The 24,007-nt window shown below is 33.5% G+C and overlaps 4 protein-coding genes and 2 non-coding genes across 6 annotated transcripts; 2 read left to right on the top strand and 4 right to left on the bottom strand.

The window, feature by feature from the left end:
• The first annotated feature begins 4,080 nt into the window (after positions 1-4,080).
• Positions 4,081-7,116, top strand: LOC102618497 (non-specific phospholipase C6). The gene is made up of 3 exons (XM_006493150.4): positions 4,081-5,512; positions 5,978-6,154; positions 6,398-7,116. Exons 1-3 carry the CDS (start codon positions 4,417-4,419, stop codon positions 6,694-6,696), a joined length of 1,572 nt encoding a protein of 523 aa, XP_006493213.1. The 5' UTR covers positions 4,081-4,416; the 3' UTR covers positions 6,697-7,116.
• A 68-nt stretch (positions 7,117-7,184) lies between these two features.
• TRNAS-UGA (transfer RNA serine (anticodon UGA)) lies at positions 7,185-7,266 on the bottom strand. Its single transcript has one exon. It is a non-coding gene; the product is annotated as a tRNA-Ser (tRNA).
• Positions 7,267-9,132: 1,866 nt separating this feature from the next.
• Positions 9,133-10,607, bottom strand: LOC102618213 (mediator of RNA polymerase II transcription subunit 30). The gene is made up of 3 exons (XM_006493149.4): positions 10,192-10,607; positions 9,773-9,874; positions 9,133-9,617 (listed from the first exon to the last, which is right to left on the bottom strand). The coding sequence occupies exons 1-3, from the start codon at positions 10,540-10,542 to the stop codon at positions 9,519-9,521; spliced, it is 552 nt and encodes a 183-aa protein (XP_006493212.1). The 5' UTR covers positions 10,543-10,607; the 3' UTR covers positions 9,133-9,518.
• Positions 10,608-10,642: 35 nt separating this feature from the next.
• Positions 10,643-10,724, bottom strand: TRNAS-UGA (transfer RNA serine (anticodon UGA)). The gene has a single exon. It is a non-coding gene; the product is annotated as a tRNA-Ser (tRNA).
• Positions 10,725-10,970: 246 nt separating this feature from the next.
• On the bottom strand, positions 10,971-11,639 carry LOC107174549 (uncharacterized). Its single transcript, XM_015525544.2, has one exon. The coding sequence runs from the start codon at positions 11,637-11,639 to the stop codon at positions 10,971-10,973; it is 669 nt and encodes a 222-aa protein (XP_015381030.2).
• Positions 11,640-17,392: 5,753 nt separating this feature from the next.
• On the top strand, positions 17,393-18,994 carry LOC107174548 (protein FAR1-RELATED SEQUENCE 5-like). Its single transcript, XM_015525543.2, has one exon. The coding sequence runs from the start codon at positions 17,393-17,395 to the stop codon at positions 18,992-18,994; it is 1,602 nt and encodes a 533-aa protein (XP_015381029.2).
• Positions 18,995-24,007: the final 5,013 nt, after the last annotated feature.

Below are 24,007 nucleotides of genomic sequence, written 5' to 3'. Positions count from 1 at the left end.
TAATACATTATTTAATTATACTATAGTAATTAATACATAAACTGATTATTATTTAACAAATTAATATAACTAATAATAAATACTTAAATAAGATATAAAAGTATAATATAGTATGACATTATTTAATTATATTACAATAATTAATATATAAAATAATTACTTTTAAATAATTTAATATAATTGATTACAAATATATAAACATGAAGAAGTTTGAATAATATTAATTTAAAACTAATCATAATATAAATAATGATATAAAATAATAATCATTTTGTTAGCGAATATATTACAGCTATTGTATCACTTTATTATTTTGTGATTATCTTGTGGTGTGTATAAACATTTTTTTCTATCGTCCTAAGATGAATTTTAAATTGATCTTATAGGTTTTAAGTACTTACATATGTAGTGATATTATTTAAAGATTATTTGGTTAAATTATTTACTTTGATCTTTATTTAATAGGTTATATATTGGAAAATACTGAAAAATAAATATTATGCTACTGAAAATTTAAGAATAGAAGCTTTGATTTTTATGAAAAATTATGATATATTTAACATTTATATTAAAAAAACAATGTTAAATTTATAAAATTTAAGACTTCTGTGTTTAGGATTTTTTTAAGTACTAATAAATATTATTTTCTAAAATCACAAAAAAATATAGTATAGTACAACACTAAAAATAATATAATTAAAAAAATTAATATAGTACAACGTAACACCAAATATTATACAATATTATTATAATATAGTGGTAATATTATAAAATATAATATAATACACATGTATTAAAATAATATAATACAGCATAATATAATATAATATACCAAACTTACTCTTAATGTGTTAACCCTTTATATAGTGCTCATTCCTTAAGTGAAATGAAATGAGTTATTAAAAACTTATTAAGAACCCCAGTAATAAAGATCTTATAAAAAAAAACCTAAGTAATAAAGATAATATATAAGAGGACCCAAATGTCATTATCCTTCTATTCTATAATATGAATTCACAAGGCCATCATCATGATTGACTGATGAGTTTAAATCATCTTTATTAATATTAAATTATATATGCCCATAGGTTTAGGCTAAAATTATGCAATTCTGAAAAGGAATCACAGTTTCTTGTTTGTCTCCATTCCCATTACTTTTAAAAATATAGTATTTCTTCTCTGCCGGCCTTTTAATAATAATTAATCAATTCATAATTAAAATTCACATAGTGCTTTCTTACTCAACATAATGCTATCTCTTAAAGCAAAAAGGGATTCACCATTTTCTAACTAAAAACAGCTATACTCCTTTCAACTTCTATATTTGTTCTTATTAAGCGTATGTATCTCGTATATAACTTATTTTATGTAATATTATAATAAAGAAAATAATTTAGTGAGCAATTTCATACTACTATATAATGAGTATTTAGATACGTGACACAATTGTATGATTATTTATTAATAATATTAAATTTGTAAATTAGTCAAACAACACCCGGTGATACCGTGATAATATAACTTACCACTTACCATAACCAAATAATGTCACCTGATAAAATCATTACTCATTATAAATAATAGCACAATGATTTTTTTTTTACTTTTTAAATTCACACTAAAATTATTCATGAATTCCATCTTTTCCTTTTATTTCCGTTTTCAGCGGAACCAAGATTCTATTCCTTTTTCAACCATTACATTGAATAAGTTCTAATACCAACAAAAATCTCTCAATGACCTTTTTCTTTTTCAACTGTCTCATTCATCCTCATCTTCAAAAGTCTAGATTATGGCGAAATTAGTCGCATAATAAATGTGCATGTTGATTTATTTTATCCAAAATTATATCTTAACAATGTGACTATTCCAGAGTATTTGCGAGGTGGGGTGGGCTAAGAATTAGGAATGGCAATGGGGAGGGGAGGGGAGGGGAGGGGACCAATCTCTCCGTACCCATCCTCGATATTTGCGTATGACCCCGTCCCTGTCAGAATTACTTGAGAGAATCTTCATCCACTCCCCGAATAATAACAGGGGATTACCCATCCTCGATATTTGCGTATGACCCCGTCCCTGTCAGAATTACTTGAGAGAATCTTCATCCACTCCCCGAATAATAACAGGGGATCCCCGAGGGTCCCCGATCCCCGAATAACTAATGCATTTTTTTTTCGATTTTGAGTTAATCATATTAAAATAAAAAATTCAAATAAAAGTAAAGTTCGAAATATATCTTACATTAATATCCATTACAAAAGTCACATACATTAAATTAGTAAGTAACGTAGCATGCAAGGGATACAAACTTCTTTTACAAACTATCATGAGCAAATTAATAGTTTAATATAAAATTGTTGCAAATAAAATCAAATTTAGATTCAAAATTAACTTTTTCAATGGTGGCGTATGCACTTTATAAATGTGGACTATTCCCTTTACAATACAATAGTTAAATCAGAGCAAATTAAGAGCAAATATTATATTAGATTAGATTAGTTATTAAAATTGTGATTCGTTGTGGGCAATTATAACATCTAAAAATAAATAAAAAATAGATTTAAGTTTAAAATATTTAAAGAATATTAAAATTAAAAAATTTTTGGGCTAATAGAATCTACTCGGTCTTTTTAATGTCCTAAATAAAAATTTAGGACTTTAATTAGTTAATTAAGCCTAAAAGTTTAATAATATAAATATTTTGATATTTTTTATTTTTACCAATATTTATAATTTAAATTTTATAATTTATTTACTAGTAATTTTAAAAAATTAAAAAAAATTAAAAATTAAAATGGGGAAATGGGTAGGGGATGGGGATTCCACCTCATCCTCGTCCCCTCCCCGAATAAGAAATTGGGTAAAAAAAAATTTTCGTCCCTTCCCCGAATAAGAAATTAGGTATAAAATTATCCCCATACCCTTTTTAAATGGAGAAAATCTCCCAGGGTACCCGTACCCGTGGGGATTTTTGCCATCCCCACTAAGAATGTGTTAAATGTGAAGCATAATAAAAAAATTCTCTGACGAATTTTCAACTAAAATTTATTGCAAGTGAAAAATACTAGATTGCTTTTCTACAATTTTTTTTAAAAAAAGTAATCAAACAAGCATTCAACATTTTAAATTTCAGACATAGAGAATAAATTGTGTAAAATGAAACAAACGACTGTTAATTATTTTTTTTCCCCAATAAAACCTCCAAAAAAAACCTGTTAATTAGCATTAATTAGGCATTCATATAGAGGAGTTACAAGTGAATCTGTCATTAAACAAAATGCCAGCCAGAGTCGGTTGTATTTTCAGTTGAAAAGACTGATAAGTCCACACTCCACAGAGAGCTTTGCCAGCTTGTAAGCATAAAACATCAATCAGCAATGTTTTCCTTCTATTCATCACGTGATATGCTTTGAGATATTGTCGACTTAAAATAAAATTTCATGTTGCCAGCACAATGGAAACTGTATTTTTGCCCTAAAAATGAAATTCAATAATTAAAAAAAACGAAAATGACCCTCAATATTCCGCCGTATTTGCTCCTTTTGTTTTTTTTCCTACTTCTTAAGTAAGGTTAGGATATTAAAAAAAGTTTAAATTAACTTTTTAGTTTCTAATTCTCTAAGATTTGAATACGGTCAGTTGTCTAATCAAATAAAATTACTTGTAAAATACTTCCACTGAGTTTCTATGGACTATTGAATGATTACAAATTTATAAATATATTAAAAATTTACAGTCTATTACGTTTATTTTTAGTACAATCTAAAAATTTAGGAAGACTTACTTTAAAGGTAAATTGATCCCTAATTATTCATGCTTAATTACACATGCATAAATATAAGTAAGGATAGATGATCCATCAGTCTATCGTATTTCCATGGTACCTCACAGCAGACAATCGTTTCTCACTAAACAGAAATTTACGATTGAGGTGGACCATTTGGCCACGTTTGATATAAGAATTTATACATTAACCCACAAGATGAAAGTGAAACAGAGGTCACTATCAAATTTTACTTTCTTTTTCTTTTCATTTAATTTACTTTATAAAGCAGAGCAGCAGGAGAATAAAGATAGCGCACAAAAATCGAAATCAATCAAAACCAGAAGCTTCTCTTTTTTATCTGTGGTCTGTTAACCAAATCTACTTCTTGCACTCACAGTCACATACACAGACATTCGTATACTGATGATATATTCTTTTGTTTTGTGAGTTTGCTCACATAAATATCGAAAAAGAAACGTACAAAAATCATTATGTTCAGTGCCATATGTTCCTCGTTGCCATAGTTTGCTTAATTAAAAAGGCTACCCCAGACAAGCCGTAGTGTATGTATAGTTATACAAAAGGCAAAAAAACTTACCCATTTGCCCAAATTCCAATCTTTTTCACAAGCTAGGCAAGAAGCAGCAGCCATGAAAGGTTCCAAAGTGAAGCCACCATTTTCATTTTCAGCCATTTTGTTGCTGGTTATTGTAATCACTGTTTCATGTGTTTTTTTAGCACAAGCACAACAGCAGCAGTCACCCATTAAGACAATAGTGGTGTTAGTGATGGAGAACAGATCCTTTGATCACATGCTTGGGTGGATGAAGAAAGCCATCAACCCAAGAATCAATGGAGTCACTGGAAATGAATGCAACTCTGTTTCAACCAAGACTCCGAAGTCGCAGACCATTTGCTTCACGGATGATGCTGAGTTTGTGGATCCGGATCCGGGTCATTCTTTTGAGGCTGTGGAGCAACAGGTATTTGGCTCTGGCGTTATCCCTTCAATGTCTGGTTTTGTTGAGCAGGCATTGTCAATGTCTCCTAATTTGTCTGAAACTGTCATGAAAGGCTTTAGCGCTGAGGCTGTCCCTGTCTATGCTGCACTTATTAGAGAATTTGCTCTATATGATAGATGGTTCTCGTCAATTCCTGGTCCCACACAACCGAATAGGCTTTTTGTTTACTCTGCTACTTCTCATGGCTCAACAAGCCATGTCAAGAAGCTACTTGCTCAAGGATACCCTCAAAAGACCATTTTTGATTCATTGCATGAGAATGGCATTGACTTTGGTATTTACTTTCAAACCATACCCTCCACTTTGTTCTATAGGAATTTAAGGAAATTGAAGTACATATTTAAGTTTCATCAGTATGATTTGAAGTTTAAGAGGGATGCTAGAAAAGGGAATTTGCCAAGCTTGACTGTAATTGAGCCGCGTTATTTCGATCTTAAAGGGTTTCCTGGTAATGATGATCATCCATCTCATGATGTTGCTAATGGGCAAAAGCTTGTTAAGGAGGTTTATGAGACATTGAGAGCTAGTCCTCAATGGAATGAGACTCTTTTGGTCATTACTTATGATGAGCATGGTGGGTTTTATGATCATGTTGAGACTCCATATGTTAATGTTCCTAATCCAGATGGGAACACTGGCCCTGCTCCTTCTTTCTTCAAGTTTGATAGGCTTGGTGTTCGCGTGCCGACAATTATGGTGTCTCCTTGGATCAAGAAAGGGACTGGTAAACTTAATTTTTCTTTACTTTGTGTCTGTTATCTTTTTCTGTCTAGTGTTTGGGGTTTAGTAGCAGAATTGTTTTGTAAATCACACAGCTGTAGTTGATGCTGATTTCTGACAGTTAATTAATGTCCCAATTAATTTCATTGTGTCAAATGGCCTAGACTTTTCATAAAATGTAGGATATGGTCTTGTTGATTTCCTCAGTCAATCTTCGTTATCTGGATCTGCATGCCAAACATACTGTACTGTATATTGTTTAAGGTCAATTGATTTTGACACGCTGGTTTAAGTCCTGTATGAAATTACAGGTGGAGGGATTTCATAATCTGGCTAGTGTATAAATGTCTTTTAGGTGCATACTATTGAAAATTGTCCAGATAGAAACTAAAATGGATGTATTTATCTATTTTCAATTTTATTATCTATTGCATTGATATGTATTTGTTCGTTCTTTGCAATATTACAGTGATGAGTGGCCCAAAAGGCCCTACTCCAAATTCCGAGTTTGAGCACTCTTCAATCCCTGCAACTATAAAGAAAATGTTCAATCTTTCTTCGAACTTCTTGACTCACAGAGATGCTTGGGCTGGCACGTTTGAGGAGGTTGTTGGGCAATTGACTTCTCCCAGAACAGACTGTCCGGGTATGCTATTGGTTTTTGCAAATCTAAGATTTGCCGATCATACACTACTTGGAGTCATCTGTAATTTGGGAGTAAACTTTATGCGGCAATAAATCACAGAAACTTTGGTGGGAAAAAACCAGTATATTGACCATCTTTGCTGGCTTAAAAATGAAAAAGAAAATTCAATAATAAGTTTTGGCAATTTTCAAGATTGATGATACGTGGCAAAAATTTAGTTTGTTTTTCTTATGTCTACTGCAGAGACCTTGCCAGATGTGGCACCTTTGAGGAAGACAGAAGCGAAAGAAGATGGAGGACTATCAGAGTTTCAGAGTGAGGTAGTTCAATTAGCAGCTGTTCTCAATGGCGACCACTTCTTGAGCAGCTTCCCAGATGAGATGGGCAAGAAGATGACCGTAAAAGAAGCTCATGAGTATGCGAAGGGAGCTGTCTCGCGGTTTATTAGAGCAAGCAAAGAGGCAGTCAAGTTGGGAGCAGATGAATCTGCCATTGTGGATATGAGGTCATCACTCACAACAAGATCCTCAATTCACAATTAGTCAAAGTCCTATAGAATCCTTATTCTCTTTTATCTTAGAAAGTCTCTATTCTTAAGTCAGATTTGTGAAGTGAAATGCAATTAAACCAAGGGGAAGCACAACTCCGCTAGAGCTATTTGGTTGCGTCTGGTTTTTTCATTCCAAAAATGCCAAACAGATGCAACCAGAACTGCTCTGTCAACGTTTCTTCTCTTTAGACTGTTTAATTGGTTTATTTACTTGTTTAGAAGCAGGTTATCGTAAGGTATTGATGTAAGAAGAAGGCTTCAAGTTTGTGAGAAGAGTCAATTTATGTAAATTTGTTATTCAGGTCATCCTAAGGTGTTGATGTAAGGAGGTTTCAAGTTTGTGAGAAGAGTCAATTTATGTAAATTTGTTGTGCTTGAGCTTGCAACCTAAATAGAAACGTTTGTGCTTCAAGATTCTACTTTTCCTACTTTCTACAACTGCAAAACAAAGCGGTTGCAAAAAAAATTGATTTGCTGGAACGTCGACAGCAGGGTTCGAACCTGCGCGGGCGAAGCCCAACAGATTTCAAGTCTGTCTCCTTAACCACTCGGACATATCGACGGTTGGCGTATTCAGGCCTAAAAATTATATTAGAATAATCGATCTTGTAGTCCTCCTGTCCTCTCAAAACAATATCACGATGGCAATACTCTAATTAGAGACATTCGTATCATATCTAAGTTCGAAAAATTGTCATCAGATTCAAATGTAGCTACGAATTTTGAGAATTTATGGGAATAGAGATGAATAATGGACATACATTACCAAATCCAAACTTAATAAAAAATCGCCATCTATATTTGGTGCAGCATCGTATTTTACTACTTTATATTGTATTTCTTATATCAATTAATTAACATTACTCATGATAGTATTCTACGCAACACCTGAAATTGATCACAAGATCAAGCATGCATAATTTTCCAAATGAAGGGTTATTGCAAGCTGTTTTGTTGGCATGCATAGGGAGTTTCATGTTTTTGCCTGATAACTGATGTTCTGCCACTGAAAACAAGTATATCACCAATTGCCTGTGCATTGAGAGCTAAAAGCAGATTTATTAAATATGGCAAAGAGCTTTCCAGAATTTAGGCAAAAACTGAAACTTGCTGGCTGACAAGCTGCAAGTCAAGAAGGAGAATGTGTTTACATCATTAAATAAACAGTGCTGCTGTATACCCCGGGTTAAACCCCGAGTCAAACCTCAAATATTGTGAAAAACGACGTCGAGCATTCCTAATAAAACCGAACGATGTCGCTTTGCTTCAATTCATTTCAAACCAAACGATGTCGTGAGCATATGCTTTGTCCTTTTATTTGCTTTCAACCACAACACTCCGCTATTTACAGAACTTTCAAACTGCAAACTACAAACTGTAAAACCCTAAGTACAGAATTTCCAAACTGCAAAACGCCAACTGGTTCGTGAAAATTGAGTGTTGAACTCTACATTGCAAAACCCTAGCTGGTTCTTCAAAGTTAGTTTCAATTTGTACGTGGGCTTTGGCATAAGACAACCAACGGTTCCTCAACGTTTACTTGAACCTTCACCTAATTCATTTTGAATTGGATCTTGACCTGTCTGATCTTGAACCGTAAGCATTTGTTTGTATATTATTGTTCCTAAATTTAATGATTGTGAGCTGAATCGTGAGTGGTTTGCTTTTGAATTTATGAATTTTAAGATGTTTTATTTTAATTTGTGAGCTGAACCATGAGCATTTGTAACTAAATTTGCTGAACCGTCACCGTTGGGTGATTGCAGATTTTGTGGGTGTGAGAGGAAGAGAATGTGTTTATGTTTCTGTGGTTCGTCAAAAGAAAATGAAAAATGTGTTAAACAATGTGTTTTCAATTTAATCAAAACGGTGCATTTTCAATTTAATCAAAACGGTGTGTTTTCAATTTAATCAAAATGGTGCGTTTTCAATTTAATCAAAACGGTGCGTTTTCAATTCGGGGTGCGAGTAAGGGGAAATAGCTTTTTCGTTAAATAAAAGAAAACAGGGCAATGGCTACACTAGAAGAGGTGACTTACTAGTTATTAGGATGAGTGAATTCCAAAAGCTGTGTGAATTCAACTTATCAAAAGGCTTTAGAAAGCACTTGCAATGACAACAAGCATCTGTTGGCTAATGCCTGAAACCAAATGTCATTTAGATAATGTAGAGATCAAAGAAAAAGGAGATGAATGTTTCAAAGAATCTCTCAAATGTACAATAATTTGATCCAAATTTAGGGGAAACCTTGTGTAATTCACATAACAAAGCCTCAAGCTCCCCAAATAGAAACCCATCCAGGTTGAGGATTATGCTATGGATTGGAGACTGAGCTAATATCTAAAACAAAGAGCAACTCCAGACAAGCCACTTTCCTTTTTCCAAATTACAGAAGTAGATAACTGTTAGAATGAAATGGTGAGCCCCCTGTAACAAGCAGTGGTGGTACATTTAACACGCTTAATTTCCAGCAACCTACAACTAAAATTTCACATCACAATTTGTCAACAGCAACTCACACAATCACACATTAATCATATAAGATCAAGATACCCACTACTAAAATTTGTTTCAACACTTTATCAGGCTATATGAAATCCTACACAGGCTCTATTTTCTCATTTTTGCAAAGAAATACAATTATATCCACTGAGAAACCCGATCACCCACTTTCATTAGAGAATATCCGTGATGAATAAATAACCAAGTGTCAGATAAAAAGCAGTGTCAAGATGAGAACCTCGGGCAGTTAACTAGACTAAGTCTTCTATTCTCAACCACAATTGTACAGCACAAAAGATTTTGCTGAGCTTTTCAGACAGAACAAGGACTTTGCCATGTAGATATGTCGGTAATAAGATCCCGTAGCTGATCTATGAGACGCTTGAGATACTTGTTCTTGTTTGCAAGCTCCTGAAGGAAAGTAAAATAAAACTAAATAAAAACCCACAATTCAGTAATTCTCATTCTCCTTAAGAAAAAAAATGCAATACTTAATATAACCCAGAAATAGAAACTTAAAAAAATTCAATATTCACCAGAATTAACTCAAAGCTACTGGAAATTACCTTCCTTAGAAGAGAGGCTCGCTCTTCTAACTTATCGATTTCAACTTCATCTGACCGAGACACTGAATCCACTGGGGAGGAAACCATTTCAAATGATTTTGCCTATTTTAAGACGCAAAACCCGCCACCAATAAAACATGAGTTGACAGTAAACAACGGATTTGGAATCAGCGTTGAGCTGAGCCTTTGTACATTGCTATAAATGCATGAGTGGCAGAAAATTATGAAAAGCCATGATCATTACTGGTGTCAAATTCACAAGCAACTTGCTCAACATTACCCTAATTCATTTACAGTTAATACCATATATATGATGATGTAATCCAAAGTTCAATTAAAAATATCTAGCTTTCTACTTCAAAAAATAAAAACTTCAAAAGGCTGTAAGTTATGAAATTAGGGTTTTGGAGAAAATAGACCTTATGAGAATTAGGAATGGCAGTGAGCACAGCACGGAGAGCAGCGACAGAGGTTTTGTAGCGATGCCGAGCCTCGTCAAGGGCGCTATTGCCGCTGCCACCACTGCTGTCCAAGTGATGGTTGTTGGCATCGGAAGTGGAGTCGGCGTGAACGACGCCGTTTGAGGTGGAGGTTGTGGTGGTAGTGGTGGTGGACCACAAGGTAGGGTTGCAGAGCTCGTCGTTCATAGAGGAGAGGATCTGAAAAGCTGCTTCAATCGTTTCTTCCAGATGCTTCTGCCCTTCTTTTGCCAGCTCTTGTGTCGTTTTGCTCGTTGTTGCTGCGTTCGAAACCCCGCTGGTTTCTTCCATGTTTGGTCCTTTCTGGTCCGATTTCTTTTTGCTTGGAGTGAATGGAGGAGTCTTTTGAAATCAAATTCAAAAAAAAAAATATCCAAAGAAAAAGAAAAGACGTCGACAGCAGGGTTCGAACCTGCGCGGGCGAAGCCCAACAGATTTCAAGTCTGTCTCCTTAACCACTCGGACATATCGACGCCTGTCGTATGATCAGTGACCAAAATTTAATTATCACATTTATTACCAATAGGTGCCACGCATTGACATTTGACGGTCGTTTAATATTGGCTAAGGGTCAAATTGTGAAAGCATGCCTAATTATTTCTGAAGTGAGACTGCTCTGTATTCATTTCTGAGTTTACAAAAGAGTGAAAGGGATTTTCACAAGTAAAATATCTCCTGCTTTCTTCTCCTTTTTTTTTTTTAGAAGGAAAGTAAGACTTTCATTGCTTCAACTTTGTGAATACATCAAAAACGGCCTGAGGAATTTCATTGATCCATACACCTGGCTCTTTAAAGTCTATGACAAATTTCGCCAGACAGTAAGCTTCTAAATTACAAGTTCTGGGGGTATGCTCAATCCTGACAAACTCAAACTGTCTACACATGCTTTGAATCTCTGAGATCACCCAAAAAATTTCAGTCCTGCTTCCTGACTTGTTGTTGACTAAATTAGTCGCTTCCAGGCAATCTGTTTCTACAATCACTGACTGCATTTTTGCTTCTGTTGCAACCTGGACCCCCCAATCCTCAACTTCAGCTTCTGAGTATTTTGCTTCTCCTCTAAATGGTACAGTTTTGACAGTTGCCATCACTATTTTGCCATCAGACCCTCTGACCACAGCTCCCAGCCCGGCTGTTTGCGATCCAACATGGATGGCTGCATCAACATTTATCTTATAGGTTCCAATTGGAGGAGGTTCCCATTGCTTTTTACATTTCTCAGACCTTGACTTGAGGGCATTATCTCCAACCTCTCTCACTCTCTGAAAAGCTCCTACCACAACTTCTGCTTTGGCTGCAGACACTAGATGGTTCACCTTTTTGTCTTCGAAAATCTTCTTGTTCCTAGCATTCCATGCAACCCACCAGTAGGCTACTACCAGCTCCATCTAAGATTTGGTCAATTTCTTGTACAAATCCTCCATTGAACTCAACACATCTTGATTTAATCCGCCATGGAGCTCTACTGCAAAAGGGGCTTGCCTCCAAATTTTATGGGAGTTTTTACAATATAACAGTGAGTGAGTTATGGTTTCCACCTCTTTATTGCATAATCTGCAAATTGGAGTTGACAAGATCTTTTTTCTCCATAAGTTTTCAGCTGTGGGGAGAAGATTTCTAGCAACCCTCCAGAGAAAGATTTTAATTTTCTCTGGAATGTTTAGAGTCCACAGATCCTTCCAGTATTTAAAAGCATCACCATAATAACTTGGAGTGTCAAGGTATTTTATTTGAAGGGCAATTTGATAGCCACTTTTCACCGAATATTGCCCTTTTTTGTCAAAGTGCCACAACACTTCATGCTCTTTGTTTTCTTTTGGCAATGGAATTTTAATGATTGCCTCTGCATCCTCTTTCATGAAGCTTTGCCTGATCAGACCTTCCTCCCAATTATTCCCAACATCAATCATTGCAGCCACTCTAGCATCCTTGTTTAGATTAGATAGGAAAATTGGTTTAAAGGTTGCTGGTCGAGGAATACAATTATCTTTGAAAATTTGCACTCTATCTCCATTTCCAATTCTCCATCTACTTCCTTTCTGCAGGATTTGCCTCCCCCATAATATTCTCCGCCATATAAATGAAGGGTTGCAGCCAGCCTTGGCGTGAAGAAATTCAGAATGCTTGTAGTATCTTGCTTGCATGACTTTGGCTACTAGTGAGTTAGGATACTGCAGCAGCCTCTATCATTGTTTAGCAACCAAGGCTTGATTAAAGCAAGTAAAATCTCTAAAGCCCAAACCCCCTCTGCTTTTTGCAACACTCATCTTCTCCTATCGCGTCCAGTGAATGCCTCGTTTGTCTTCTTTGGAGCCCCACCAGAATCTTGCCACTGTCCTTTGGATATCTACAAGGAACGATATGAAAGATTTTTCATTTAGTTTTGCCGGAGTCGATAAATAAATAAATTTTCAATACCAATGTTTTCACTTTATAAATTGTGGTCGTTCACAAATGAAAAAGAAAAAATTAATCAATAAATAACAATAAAAAGCATACGGTCTTAAACATCTCTAATTGGTAAAAATCGAAGGAGCTATACTTTCCCTATTAATTAAAAGCTTTAAGTTTTAATTCAAAAATTTTCTGTGAACAAACATTTTAAATCAATACCATTTAAGATTTAATCTAGTTTCAATAGGTGAAAAACAAGTTTTGTGAACACTTGTTTAAACGGCATTTAATTTTTACTGATTAACTAAAGATTTTAATTTAGGGATGGGAATATGCGGGGTAAGAGATTTAATATGATTTTAATAAGTGAAAATCAATTTAATGAACTCTGTTTCAATAGACATTTACTTGAGATCACCATATTTGATTAAAATATTAAATTGTTTAATTTAAAATCCTCGACCTTTAAAGCACTCCTCCTCTGATCAAATCTCTCTAATTGAGATCACATTTCACTTTTATAAAATTTTATAAGTGAAAGATCATTTACCCAACATTTCCTCCAACAATAATCAAAACACCTTCAAAATCATTCGGTAGATGGAGTATATAGAATATGAGGTGTTTTTCTACCTTTACATATAGAATGTGAGGTTGGGACATTTCCATTCTCAATTATTTTCAATTCTTTTTGTTCCCGAGACAAAGGGACACCAAATGTTTGTTACTTGTTCAAACACAACGTTAGAAAGATCTTATATTTGATACATGTAATTTAGATTGAAATGTGAAGTAATTTGATGACATTAAAACACTAGCGCCACATGTTAATTTTCTTTTCTAGTTGCTTCAAATACATGAAACAAAGCAAGTACTTGAAGCACTCTTTACAAACTTTAAAACCAAATTTCAAATAATTTTACTATTATAGACTTTCCTTTCAAGCTGGATTTTGGGCCAACGTCCCAAATTCAGCCCAGCTAAACCAATTAATCCACAATTTGATTCAATACTTTTGGGAAGCCGTGTGATTTAGAAATTTACTAACGAAAGCTGAAATGGCAGCAGTTTTTTATCCAAATTTCTACCAAACTACTTCATGAGTTTGTTGCTCATTGTTCGTTCATGCAACTCTTGCTGGTTTCTTAAAGATTGTATATCTATTTTTGTTGTGATTTTTTTTTCCCGATGTTTGGTTGTATATGTAGAAGGTCTATAAATATAGTTGTGGCATATAATTTTGGCCATCTTTTTGCAATTTGATTCAATTGGTTATTTGGGATAAGAAAGAGAAATTTATAAATGCCTTGGATAAAAAATTGGAGGAAATTAAATAAATTTGAATTATGGCCTAACACTATTAGAAGAAAAGAAAGATGGGTTTTACCCATCATTTGCCATATGGTGTCATGGTTGAGAAGAGCTAGCAAAAAAGTACGGGCTGAAAAAGAAAAAGAAAAAGCTAAGCCTGATGATCTATTTTTTCAAAAAAAATTATAGATTAAAATAATAAATTTAAATTTAAAAATAATAAAAATAAAAATAAAAAACCTAAATACTCAATTGCTACATCAACAATAATTCAAAGAACTTAAAATTATAATATTAAACTCTCTTTTAAACCTTAATTAATTAAAAGAGTGCTTGAATCAGATAATTCAATATTAAAAAAATTAAATATGTAAGTTTTTATTTGCTTCATTTTCTTTATCTATTATTTTATTTGAAATACTTTTTTTAATCCATTATTAGTAATATCAACTTATTGATTATTAACTCATTATGAGTTTACAATTATTTAAAAAATTAAAATATATGTGAAAGCCCTAGCCTTGCTGAGCCTCTCCCAAGCCTGCAATAGGCCCAATATTTATACTTCTCTTAATATGGGTTTGACCAAACCCACAATTTACTATCCCTACAGTTGAACGACTATTTTTTATTTCAGTGTCAAGGATTATATAGTGCATAAAGTATTATTTATCACGATTTTATTAAAAATATTTTAATAAAAAATTAAATATGCATGACTAAAATCTATCATAAAAATTTTCAAAGCATAATTGATATCTATCATCATAGAATGACATATGTAAATAAAAATATAATTAAAATTTATAATATTATATATATAGTTAAATGTTTAATTTTCAAAAAGGCAAGAATTAGAATTTATTTTCAAATAATTATGGTGGGCAGAAATTTATTTCATTGGGATTTGAAATTAATTTTAAATTTATTTTGGTGAGAATTGAAATTTATTTATTTAAAAAGTACTTTGCTGAGAACTTCATACACACACATATAATCATTATCATATGTAAGCACCTTTTTTTTTTAAGCACCCTTTTTTTTTTTTAAATATGAACATGTTGTTAAGCCGTTTGACTTAAAAGTTAATTTTCAATTCACTATAAAGCAGTGTGGTTTAATGATATTAAAAACTGACTCTATTAAATAATATAGTTTCAAAGCATGTCCATCTTAAAAAAAAAAAGAGTGTACCCACACCAAAAAAGAACTCTATGTGTGTGTTTGTGTAAAAAACAACTAAAATTGTGCTAACCAATATGATATAGACATAAACAAATTACCATTTATAATTCATAAATTACAAAAAGCATCTCTCATAACATATCTTACAATCAATCTATAGCACAAACTAATCAAAAATAAAATTACATGTTTTTATAATAAATAACAAAACTAAAATATAAAAGAAGAAATAAGGCCCCTGAGGTAAAATCAACGTGATACTTTATCTATCTACATGAACAAAGCGCATTGGGAGCCAAAGAAGGTGATTTGTTGCTAGTGAGCGAGTCAACACCATACCGAGAGAACGAAGCTTTTCTTTTGAAAAAGATGAGAACAGAGTTTGAGTGGGTTGAGGGATGAATGAAGCTTGAATGGGCTGTTGATATTGTGAGTCTTGAGAGGGAGAAAAAGTAAAGAGATAAAAGTAAGTAAGGAAAAAGAGTGGAAGAAAACTAGGGGAAGTGAAAAAGTGAGAAAGGAGAAAAAGTGAGAAAGTGAGTATTATGTAGTGACAAGAGGGGAGAAGACTTTTTTTTTTTTTTTTTTTTTCTCTTTTGCCTTGGTTACTTGTATTTTAATTTTAATTTTAATTTTTGTCCTTTTTAATTCATGACTGATGATTATCATGCTAAGCAATGATCTCAAATCAGGTAAAATAAAACGGCGCTATTATAAAAATGACATTTTGTACTTAAATTTTATTTAGAATATTTAAAAATAAATAAATCAATAAAACATAATAACATCATTGGAATTCATAACAGATATCTGTATGCTTTGTACACGACGTTGGTTGTGTAAAAAAACGATAACTTTTTATAGTGGTGTTTATAATTTAAGTTATCATAGACTATTTAAAATGATATGACATATATCTATCAAGTTGTGCAAAAGAGTAAAGACATACCGTTTTGAATTCTAAAAAATTGAAAATATTCAAGCATGACCTTTATCTATCATCCATTTATATTAATTGTCTATAATTTACAAATATATCATGAATGAGTGACATATGTTGTGTATCATAAAAATATTACTAAAGCATGACAGATTCATGAAAGATTGGTGTCTATCCAAAAAAATAAATAAATTAGATCCTAAAACAATGCTTGATGAAATATGAGGAAAGTTGCTTCAACCACCTAACATCTGTTGACTTTCATGCATGAGTGCTGATGTTTGCCCCGGGTCAGACCCCGAAAAATACAAAACGTCGTCGTTTTGTTTTTAATTTTTTTTTGCTTCTTCGTTTTCTTATTTGCGTCGTTTTCTTTTTTTTTTTTCTTTTTCGTTTCTTCCATCCTCAACCGAGATCCACAACCCTTGAGTTGACAGTAGAACGAGATCTACTAATTAAAGCTTTATCCTCTTCGTCTTAAGTTGAACTGAAGAAAGTGATTAACAAAGAATGCACCCATTTAGTGAAGAACAAGACCAACAACAGCTGAGTTTCGGCTGCGAAATTTGTCCTTGAAAGCTGAGTTTCGGCTACTAAGCTGAGTTTCGACGGAACAAGACCAACAGCAGCTGCGAAGTTTCGGCAGAGCAAGATTAACATTGTGCCTGAAAGCTTGAATTTTTGAAGCTTGAATTTTTTTTTTTTTGGTACTGTCTTCTTTGTAACATTTTGTTTTTTAATTTTATTTTAAATTTTTCCCTGCGTTTTTACAACATTGTAACATTTTAACATTGAATTTATTTCTTCAGTTCTCATATTCTTGATTTGTCTCATTTCTATTCTCATGTTTGTATGAAACTTTGTTTTGGGTGATATTGTCGTTATTTGACAATTACGTTAATATAATGGGTATTAAGCTGAGAATTTGTTTCTATATTGCATTTTGAATGTTGATTAATGAGTTGGGCATTTGTTTGTATATCCGAATCTTATACTGCAAAAGCTGTATCATTTGACCTGTACAATTTGACAAATTATTTTCATAAGATTTCAAACCTTAATTTTCATTGTCGTCCTCAAGAAATCAATAAGATATATTGTATACAGCCTTGAGTTGACGGAGTCATGAATATGGAGAAGTTTCTATTACTAATACTCTTGTTAATTACCATCTGTTGGATTTGAATTATTCAACTTAACCACCTTATCATCTGTTGAGTATTTGTTTCTATGTTGCATTTTGTTTCTAAATTTAATGAATTTGCGATAAATAACTAATAAGATATTGAATTATTTAATTTGGCGCAGTTAATGGATAATTTAGAACAAGTGGAGGAGGTTGATGAAGTTGGGGAATTGCAAGATTTACAGGGGGCTGATTTGGAAGAAAACAATAAGGAATTGGTGGTGGAAAATGTTGTTGAGCCTACGGTTAGGATGTCTTTTGATAGTCCTGATGAAATGTTTGAATATTATAAAACTTATGGCCTACAAGAGGGGTTTCTAGTGATGCGGAGATCTTGTAGAAAAAGGGATGATGGGAGTTTGAGATATGTGACATTTACTTGTGGGAGAAACGAAAAGTCAAAAGTCAAAGCTACTAATGTTTTGCGGCTTCAACCAAACCAAAAATTTGGATGCAATGCTAAAATTGGAGGACGTTTGGATTTTGTTAGTGGAAAATGGGTAATTGGAAATTTGATCCTTGAATACAACCATGCCGTGAGTCCAAGCAAGAGTAGGTATTATCGATGCAACCGTTCCATTAGTCATTTTGTTAAAAAGCAGCTTGAAATAAATGAAGAAGCTGGAATTAAAATGGCTCAAAGTTTTAAGTCGATTGTTGTCGAGGCTGGTGGCTTTGAAAATGTGTCATTTTTAGAAAGAGATGCTACAAATCATGTTGACAAGGTGAGGCGATTAAGACTCGGAGAAGGGGATGCTATTGCAATTCAGAGGTATTTTCAGAAAATGCGAACAGAAAATGATGGGTTTTACTTCAGTATTGACTTAGATGAGGAGGGTCGGTTAAAAAATATTTTTTGGGCAGATCGAAGGAGCAGGGCAGCCTATAAGGACTTTGGGGATGTTGTCACATTTGATACCACATACCTAACAAACAAGTATGACACGCCATTTGCTCCTTTTATAAGAGTTAATCATCATGGTCAATTAATTTTGTTAGGATGTGGGTTGATTTCGCATGAGAACACGGAAATATTTACGTGGTTATTTGACACATGGCTATCATGTATGTCTGGGTGTCCTCCCCTTGGAATCATTACAGATCAAGATAAAGTGATGACAAACGCAATTCAGATTGTTTTCCCAGGCACTAGGCATCGATGGTGTTTGTGGCATATATTAAAAAAGGTGCTTGAGAAGTTGGTAAGGTATGCAGAATATCATGCCATTAGAGTTTCATTGCTTTCTGTTGTTTATGATTTACATACTCCTATTGAATTCGAGGAAGCTTGGCAGGACATGTTAGATAAATATGATCTTAGTAATAATCAGTGGCTAAGTGGATTATATGAGGAAAGAAATCGTTGGGTTCCATGTTTCGTGAAAACTACTTTTTGGGCTGGAATGTCAACCACTCAGCGTAGTGAGAGTATGAATGTGTTCTTTAATGGGTATGTTAACTCGAAAACAACTTTAAAGCAATTTGTAGAGAAATATGAGAAAACAATAGAAAGTAAAATTGAGAAAGAATGGCAAGCAGATGCACGGAGTTTTAGTCAACGGTTGCCATGTCGTACCAGTTTTGCAATGGAAAAGCAAATTGAAGAAGTGTACACTATTTTCAAGTTTCAGGAATTTCAGCAGGAGCTGATGAATAAGATATATTGTGAGGTTTTCAGTTGTGGGGGGTCAGAATTTGAAGTTATTGAAAACGATGAACAGAGTTGAGAAAAGACTTTTAAAGTCATTTTTGAAAAAGATGAAGGTGAAATTCGTTGTGTGTGTTTAATGTTTGAATATAAGGGCATTCTTTGCAAATACGCTATCGCAGTGTTGTCACGTAACCATATACAATTACTGCCTGAAAAGTATATCCTACGAAGATGGAGGAAAGATGTGCAGAGATTCTACAGTAAAGTCAAAGTCAGTTATGATGCACGAAGTTCAAGCATTGAACATTAGCGATATAAAGAGGAGTGCACTGCTTTTTATGATGTTGCTAAGGTAGCTTCAAAAAATGAAGAAAGCCATAAAAATATAATGGGTTGGATCGAAAAAGCAATGAAGGATGTATCTCTGAATGTTCGAAGTAACGATGGCGATATAACCATTTATGGTGAATCAGGAAGCTGTAGCGAAAACATACAGGATCCAGTAGTAACTCGGTGTAAAGGTCGTCCACTTAGTCAAAGAAAGCAAAAGCAATTTAAGAGGCCAAAACAGAAGTCGAATAATGCAGGATCCAGCATAACTGTAGAGGTAATTACTTTAATACATTCATTTTACATTAATTTAAAATATATACTTTAAATGTGTGTTAACCGCATTTGTAGGACTCGGAGATACATGATTTTTCTGCGCAAGTGGCTACTACAATCCCAACACAAGAGAACCATATGGCTATGGTAATATTTTTTTTAATTTGTTATTTCCATTCATTGTCATATATTTGATAATTTGTATATAATTTTTTTTTGGCTGTATAACAGCTAGCACAGCAAGCACCCTTACAACATGCATTTTACCCCCTTTACTATCAATCTTGGATGAATTATGGCGGAGTCCATCACGGAAACTTGCAATATTTTCCGTAACAAAATTTCGAGGAGGCCAATCGAGGGGAGTTTTCAACTAATGAACCAAGCACATGATCGAAGTTAATTGAAGTTAGCTTATGTTTTATGTATTTACTTGGTGTATGTGTATTTTGACATTTTTTAAATTTTAGACTTTGTAAGTCTTTTTCAAAATTCTGAAAATGGATCTATTTGGAACATATTAGAATGAGTTGGGCCATAGTATAATTTTAAGGAGTATTATTGGGGTCAAATTCTAAATTCAGAATACTTGAATTAATTCAAACAACCGGAAACTTATATTTAACATGAAAATGTTATTACATTTCGTGGTCAAATTATACAATAGAAGTATTTTCCAGTAACATAGTACAAATAGAAACAACTTAAAAACAATACTTAAATAGAAAACATAATACAGCAATCATGATTAATTTAATAAAATCATATCGTGGTGCCTCTCTCTTTCGAAGTTCGTCGTCCAACAATTGCCTCTGCACTTCACGATCTCGCATATGCTCAAGTTCTTTATGTAATAGTTGAAATTTTACGAACAAACACTCAATTTCCAAGGCCAACTTCCTAACCTCATCCACTAACAATTTATCTTCTCTTCGCTAGATTTACGATCTTCTGCCCATTGAAAATTGTTACATCCTCTACAAATCCAAAATTTACGATTTGGATTTTTTGTTGTGTGTGATGTTAACAGCTCCATCTGATCACCGCATCCATTACACATTCAATTCTTGCTTGTGTTGGATGACATTGTTTGTGAAGCCATAGACCGTTGGAAAGAAACTGCCGAAAAAGGGATACAATTACAGTTAATAATGAAAAGAAAACCAGAACAATGTGTGTCAAATTCTTTGTGTGTGTGTGTGTGTGTGGTTCTCTGTGTGTGTGTGTGTCTGGTTCTGTGTGTGTGTCTGTGGTTCTGTGTCTGTGTGTTTCTGAGTGTGTGTGTGTGTGTGAAAAGAACATGAAAACTAGAAACTGGAACATATGAACAACATGATTACTGCCTGAAAAGAAATTACAACTAAATTCTACAAGCAACTATCTAGCAACCACCCAGCAGCTAATGCGAAAACTACAACCAATATGCCAGAAAGGCTACATATGTCTCGCGTAGCTGACCCAAATTCAAAAAGTTCAACAAAGTAACCAATAAATTCTACAAGCAACCAACCAGCAACCAGCTAGTAGCTAATATGAAAACTAGAAGCAACATGCCAGAAAGGCCATCAAAGAACCCAAGCCAAAATGCACGCAATCTATATACCAAAATGCACACAATCTATAAACAGACAACTGGAGATAAAATACAAGCCTCCATCAATAATATTAATCCTCATCACTCGGTTACATTAATTCAAAAAAGAACATGAAATATAGAAACAGAGCAGCTGCAATTGATTCAAATCAGAAATATCTCATGCTCAGAAATAACAGACAAGTTTCGGCTGCATAAGCCCGAAATAACAGACAGAGCGCAGCTGCGTAAGCCCAGAAATAACAAATAGAGCAACTGTAATTGACTCAATTCAGAAATCTCTTCCAAATCTTCCAGAGCAAAATCTCTTTTTCATCATCATTCATCCTCAACCTCAACATTAGCAAATTCAAAATTGTACCCAAATTCAGCCGAAACTCAATTGCAATGTAACACACTTAAATAAAACGGGAATCACAATAGCTATCCAAATTCAGCCGAAAATTAATTAAATGGGAATGACAATAGCTAAGAAAATTTAGCACTTGCAGAGCAATGAAATTAAATTAAAGAGGAAAAAAATTTAGCACTTGCAGAGCAATGAAATTAAATTAAAGAGGAAGAAAATTTAGCACTTGTAGAGCAATGAAATTAAATTCAACATAACTGTCCTAACCTAGATCAACCAAATCGTCCCCATTTTGCCATAACCTAAAGAGGAAAAAACGAAGCATTACCTTAGGCTGTGAACTTTGCCGCTTCGTGAGTTCAATTTCCCGAACAAGTTTCGGCTACCAGCGTTACCAGCGTTAACAGTGACCGTGGCTGTGAGTCGATTGTGGTGGATCCTGAATTCCTGGACCTAGGGAGAGGAAGGAAAGTAACGAATTTTTTGAAGAAACAAACTGTAGAAAGAAACGAAGAAACAAAGAAACGAAGAGATTTACGGTCAAACGGAACAAGACCAACTTGCTCTTCTCTCTATTGTTTTCGCAGGTGAAACGAAGAAACGAAAACGAAGAGGAAGAGATTTTATTCTTCTCAAAATAGTCATCAGAAACGGCGTCGTTTTGGAGTAGCAAAAAAGAAAAAAAAATCAAAACGATGCCGTTTAAGTTATTTTTGGGATTTGACCCGGGGCAAACATCATTTTCCTTCATGCATATTCAACATACAATTAATGAGAGACACAAAAACATACATTTTGATCCATGAATGCGGAAGTGAATCGCCATGAGGTTATGTCACTGTCAAGTTGATTAGGGATAGAGGATAATCTTATAAAAAATCTTCATGCTCCTCTATACTTATAGACGGAGGATAATCAAAATAAAAGAAAATTCCCTCAGATCACATTACAAAATCCTACTGCCTTTGTCTCGTTTTCACTTTCTATGTTTTCTAATAAGTTCAATGTATTTTATGTCTTTTACATCTATTACACACCTCTATTTTAGATATAATAGTTGTGTTTATATAGAAGCTAATAAAAGTGATTGAAGTCAACCAAAAAACTTTATAACTCTTAGAGTCCAATTGAACTTACAACAGTTATATGAAAGTCTGATCTAAAATAAAATTTTAAATATTCTTTATATTGGGCCGATCCAACCCATCATGAGCACCAATTCCAACAACAACCTAGTTGCAAGGGGTGGCTGATGCAAAAATTTCAAGCATTAGTTTAAGATGGCAAAATGAGCTTAGTTTAATAAAGTTGAGCACTGCATAGCTAACTTAAGATTCATAGAATTCAATAGGATGTCACATGATTCTAAATTTTACAATCACATTTACTATTAAAGATTTTGTAAGTTCATTCTATTTAAGTGTGAAAAGATGTAGACAATCCATTTTGGTACATAATTTACTTGGTTAGTGGCTTAAGTGAGACAACATAAATTCAGTAAAATTTACTTACCTTACATTTTGTAATTTAATAATAATTTAAGCATTTGATGCATAGATTCTTAGTAATATTTACTTCATCAATGTTAGTTAATGTTTTCACTGAACCGTCATTAGGCTCTGATTGAAATCAATTGAGTGGTTCTCACTAGATTTAGCTCAAATCTAATTTAAACAAATAAATTTATATGTGAGAGAGCTTGTGTTAAGTTTGAACTTACATGTGTTTTTTTTCTTTTTTTTTTTTATGTTTGGAGCAAGTGGTTTAGTTGAGGTACACTAGGTAGTGAGTTAAAGTAATATACATAGTAAGTTGAGATGGTCGTATGAGGAAATATAGGGAGAGCTAGCGAAGTCCTATATGAGTTGATATAAGGCCCTAATGTGTGCTTAGGAGTAGCTCTAGTGTACTCGGGGAACAGCTCATGTGGTCTCACATAATACTTAAAGTAACTAAGGTAGCTCTAGTAAGTGCATAATTGAAACACAAACTCGACCTTAAATTAAAAATGTAGCATAATAAATATAAATTTTAAAGAACACACGATGTTTCTATTGTTCGGTCTTCGATCTACATCCACGGGAGCAAATCATCACCAATCTACTATATAAGTGAGAGGTTACATAAGATCTTATATTATCCAAGATTAATTACGCAAGCTAAATAGCTATATAGAGATGTTGGGTATTGACAATGATGAAAATGGTGAATAAAGATATGGAGAGTAATAATATAGTGGAAAAGATGATGAAGGTGGAGAATAGAAATACACTCTCAAAAATGGAGAAGGGTTATGATCTAAAGGATATATATATATATATAGAGAGAGAGAGAGAGAGAGAGAGAGAGAGAGAGAGAGAAGAAGAAGAAGAGAGCCCCGTCATATGGGTTGAATAAGATATTTATATAGGAGAGACTAGCAGTAAAGAGAGTGTATAACAGTGAGGGCTAAATGTCATTTTTAGATTATCAGGAGAGAATATTTTAGAGCTATTTGTCATATTTGGGAAAAAAGAATATGAATATCCTTACTATACTAG

Source organism: Citrus sinensis, chromosome 4, assembly GCF_022201045.2.
Source record: "Citrus sinensis cultivar Valencia sweet orange chromosome 4, DVS_A1.0, whole genome shotgun sequence".
NCBI lineage: Eukaryota > Viridiplantae > Streptophyta > Magnoliopsida > Sapindales > Rutaceae > Citrus > Citrus sinensis.
This window is presented reverse-complemented; position numbering and strand designations above follow the sequence as displayed.

Excerpts from the sequence above, each read along its gene's own strand:
- LOC102618213 (XM_006493149.4), bottom strand. The coding sequence starts at position 10,542 with ATGGAAGAAACCAGCGGGGTTTCGAACGCAGCAACAACGAGCAAAACG. Across the intron at positions 9,875-10,191 it reads CCATTCCTAATTCTCATAAG|GCAAAATCATTTGAAATGGT; the intron begins GTCTATTTTCTC and ends GTCTTAAAATAG. Across the intron at positions 9,618-9,772 it reads GAGCCTCTCTTCTAAGGAAG|GAGCTTGCAAACAAGAACAA; the intron begins GTAATTTCCAGT and ends ACTTTCCTTCAG.
- LOC107174548 (XM_015525543.2), top strand. The coding sequence starts at position 17,393 with ATGGATAATTTAGAACAAGTGGAGGAGGTTGATGAAGTTGGGGAATTG.
- LOC102618497 (XM_006493150.4), top strand. The coding sequence starts at position 4,417 with ATGAAAGGTTCCAAAGTGAAGCCACCATTTTCATTTTCAGCCATTTTG. Across the intron at positions 5,513-5,977 it reads TTGGATCAAGAAAGGGACTG|TGATGAGTGGCCCAAAAGGC; the intron begins GTAAACTTAATT and ends GCAATATTACAG. Across the intron at positions 6,155-6,397 it reads TCCCAGAACAGACTGTCCGG|AGACCTTGCCAGATGTGGCA; the intron begins GTATGCTATTGG and ends TGTCTACTGCAG.
- LOC107174549 (XM_015525544.2), bottom strand. The coding sequence starts at position 11,639 with ATGGAGCTGGTAGTAGCCTACTGGTGGGTTGCATGGAATGCTAGGAAC.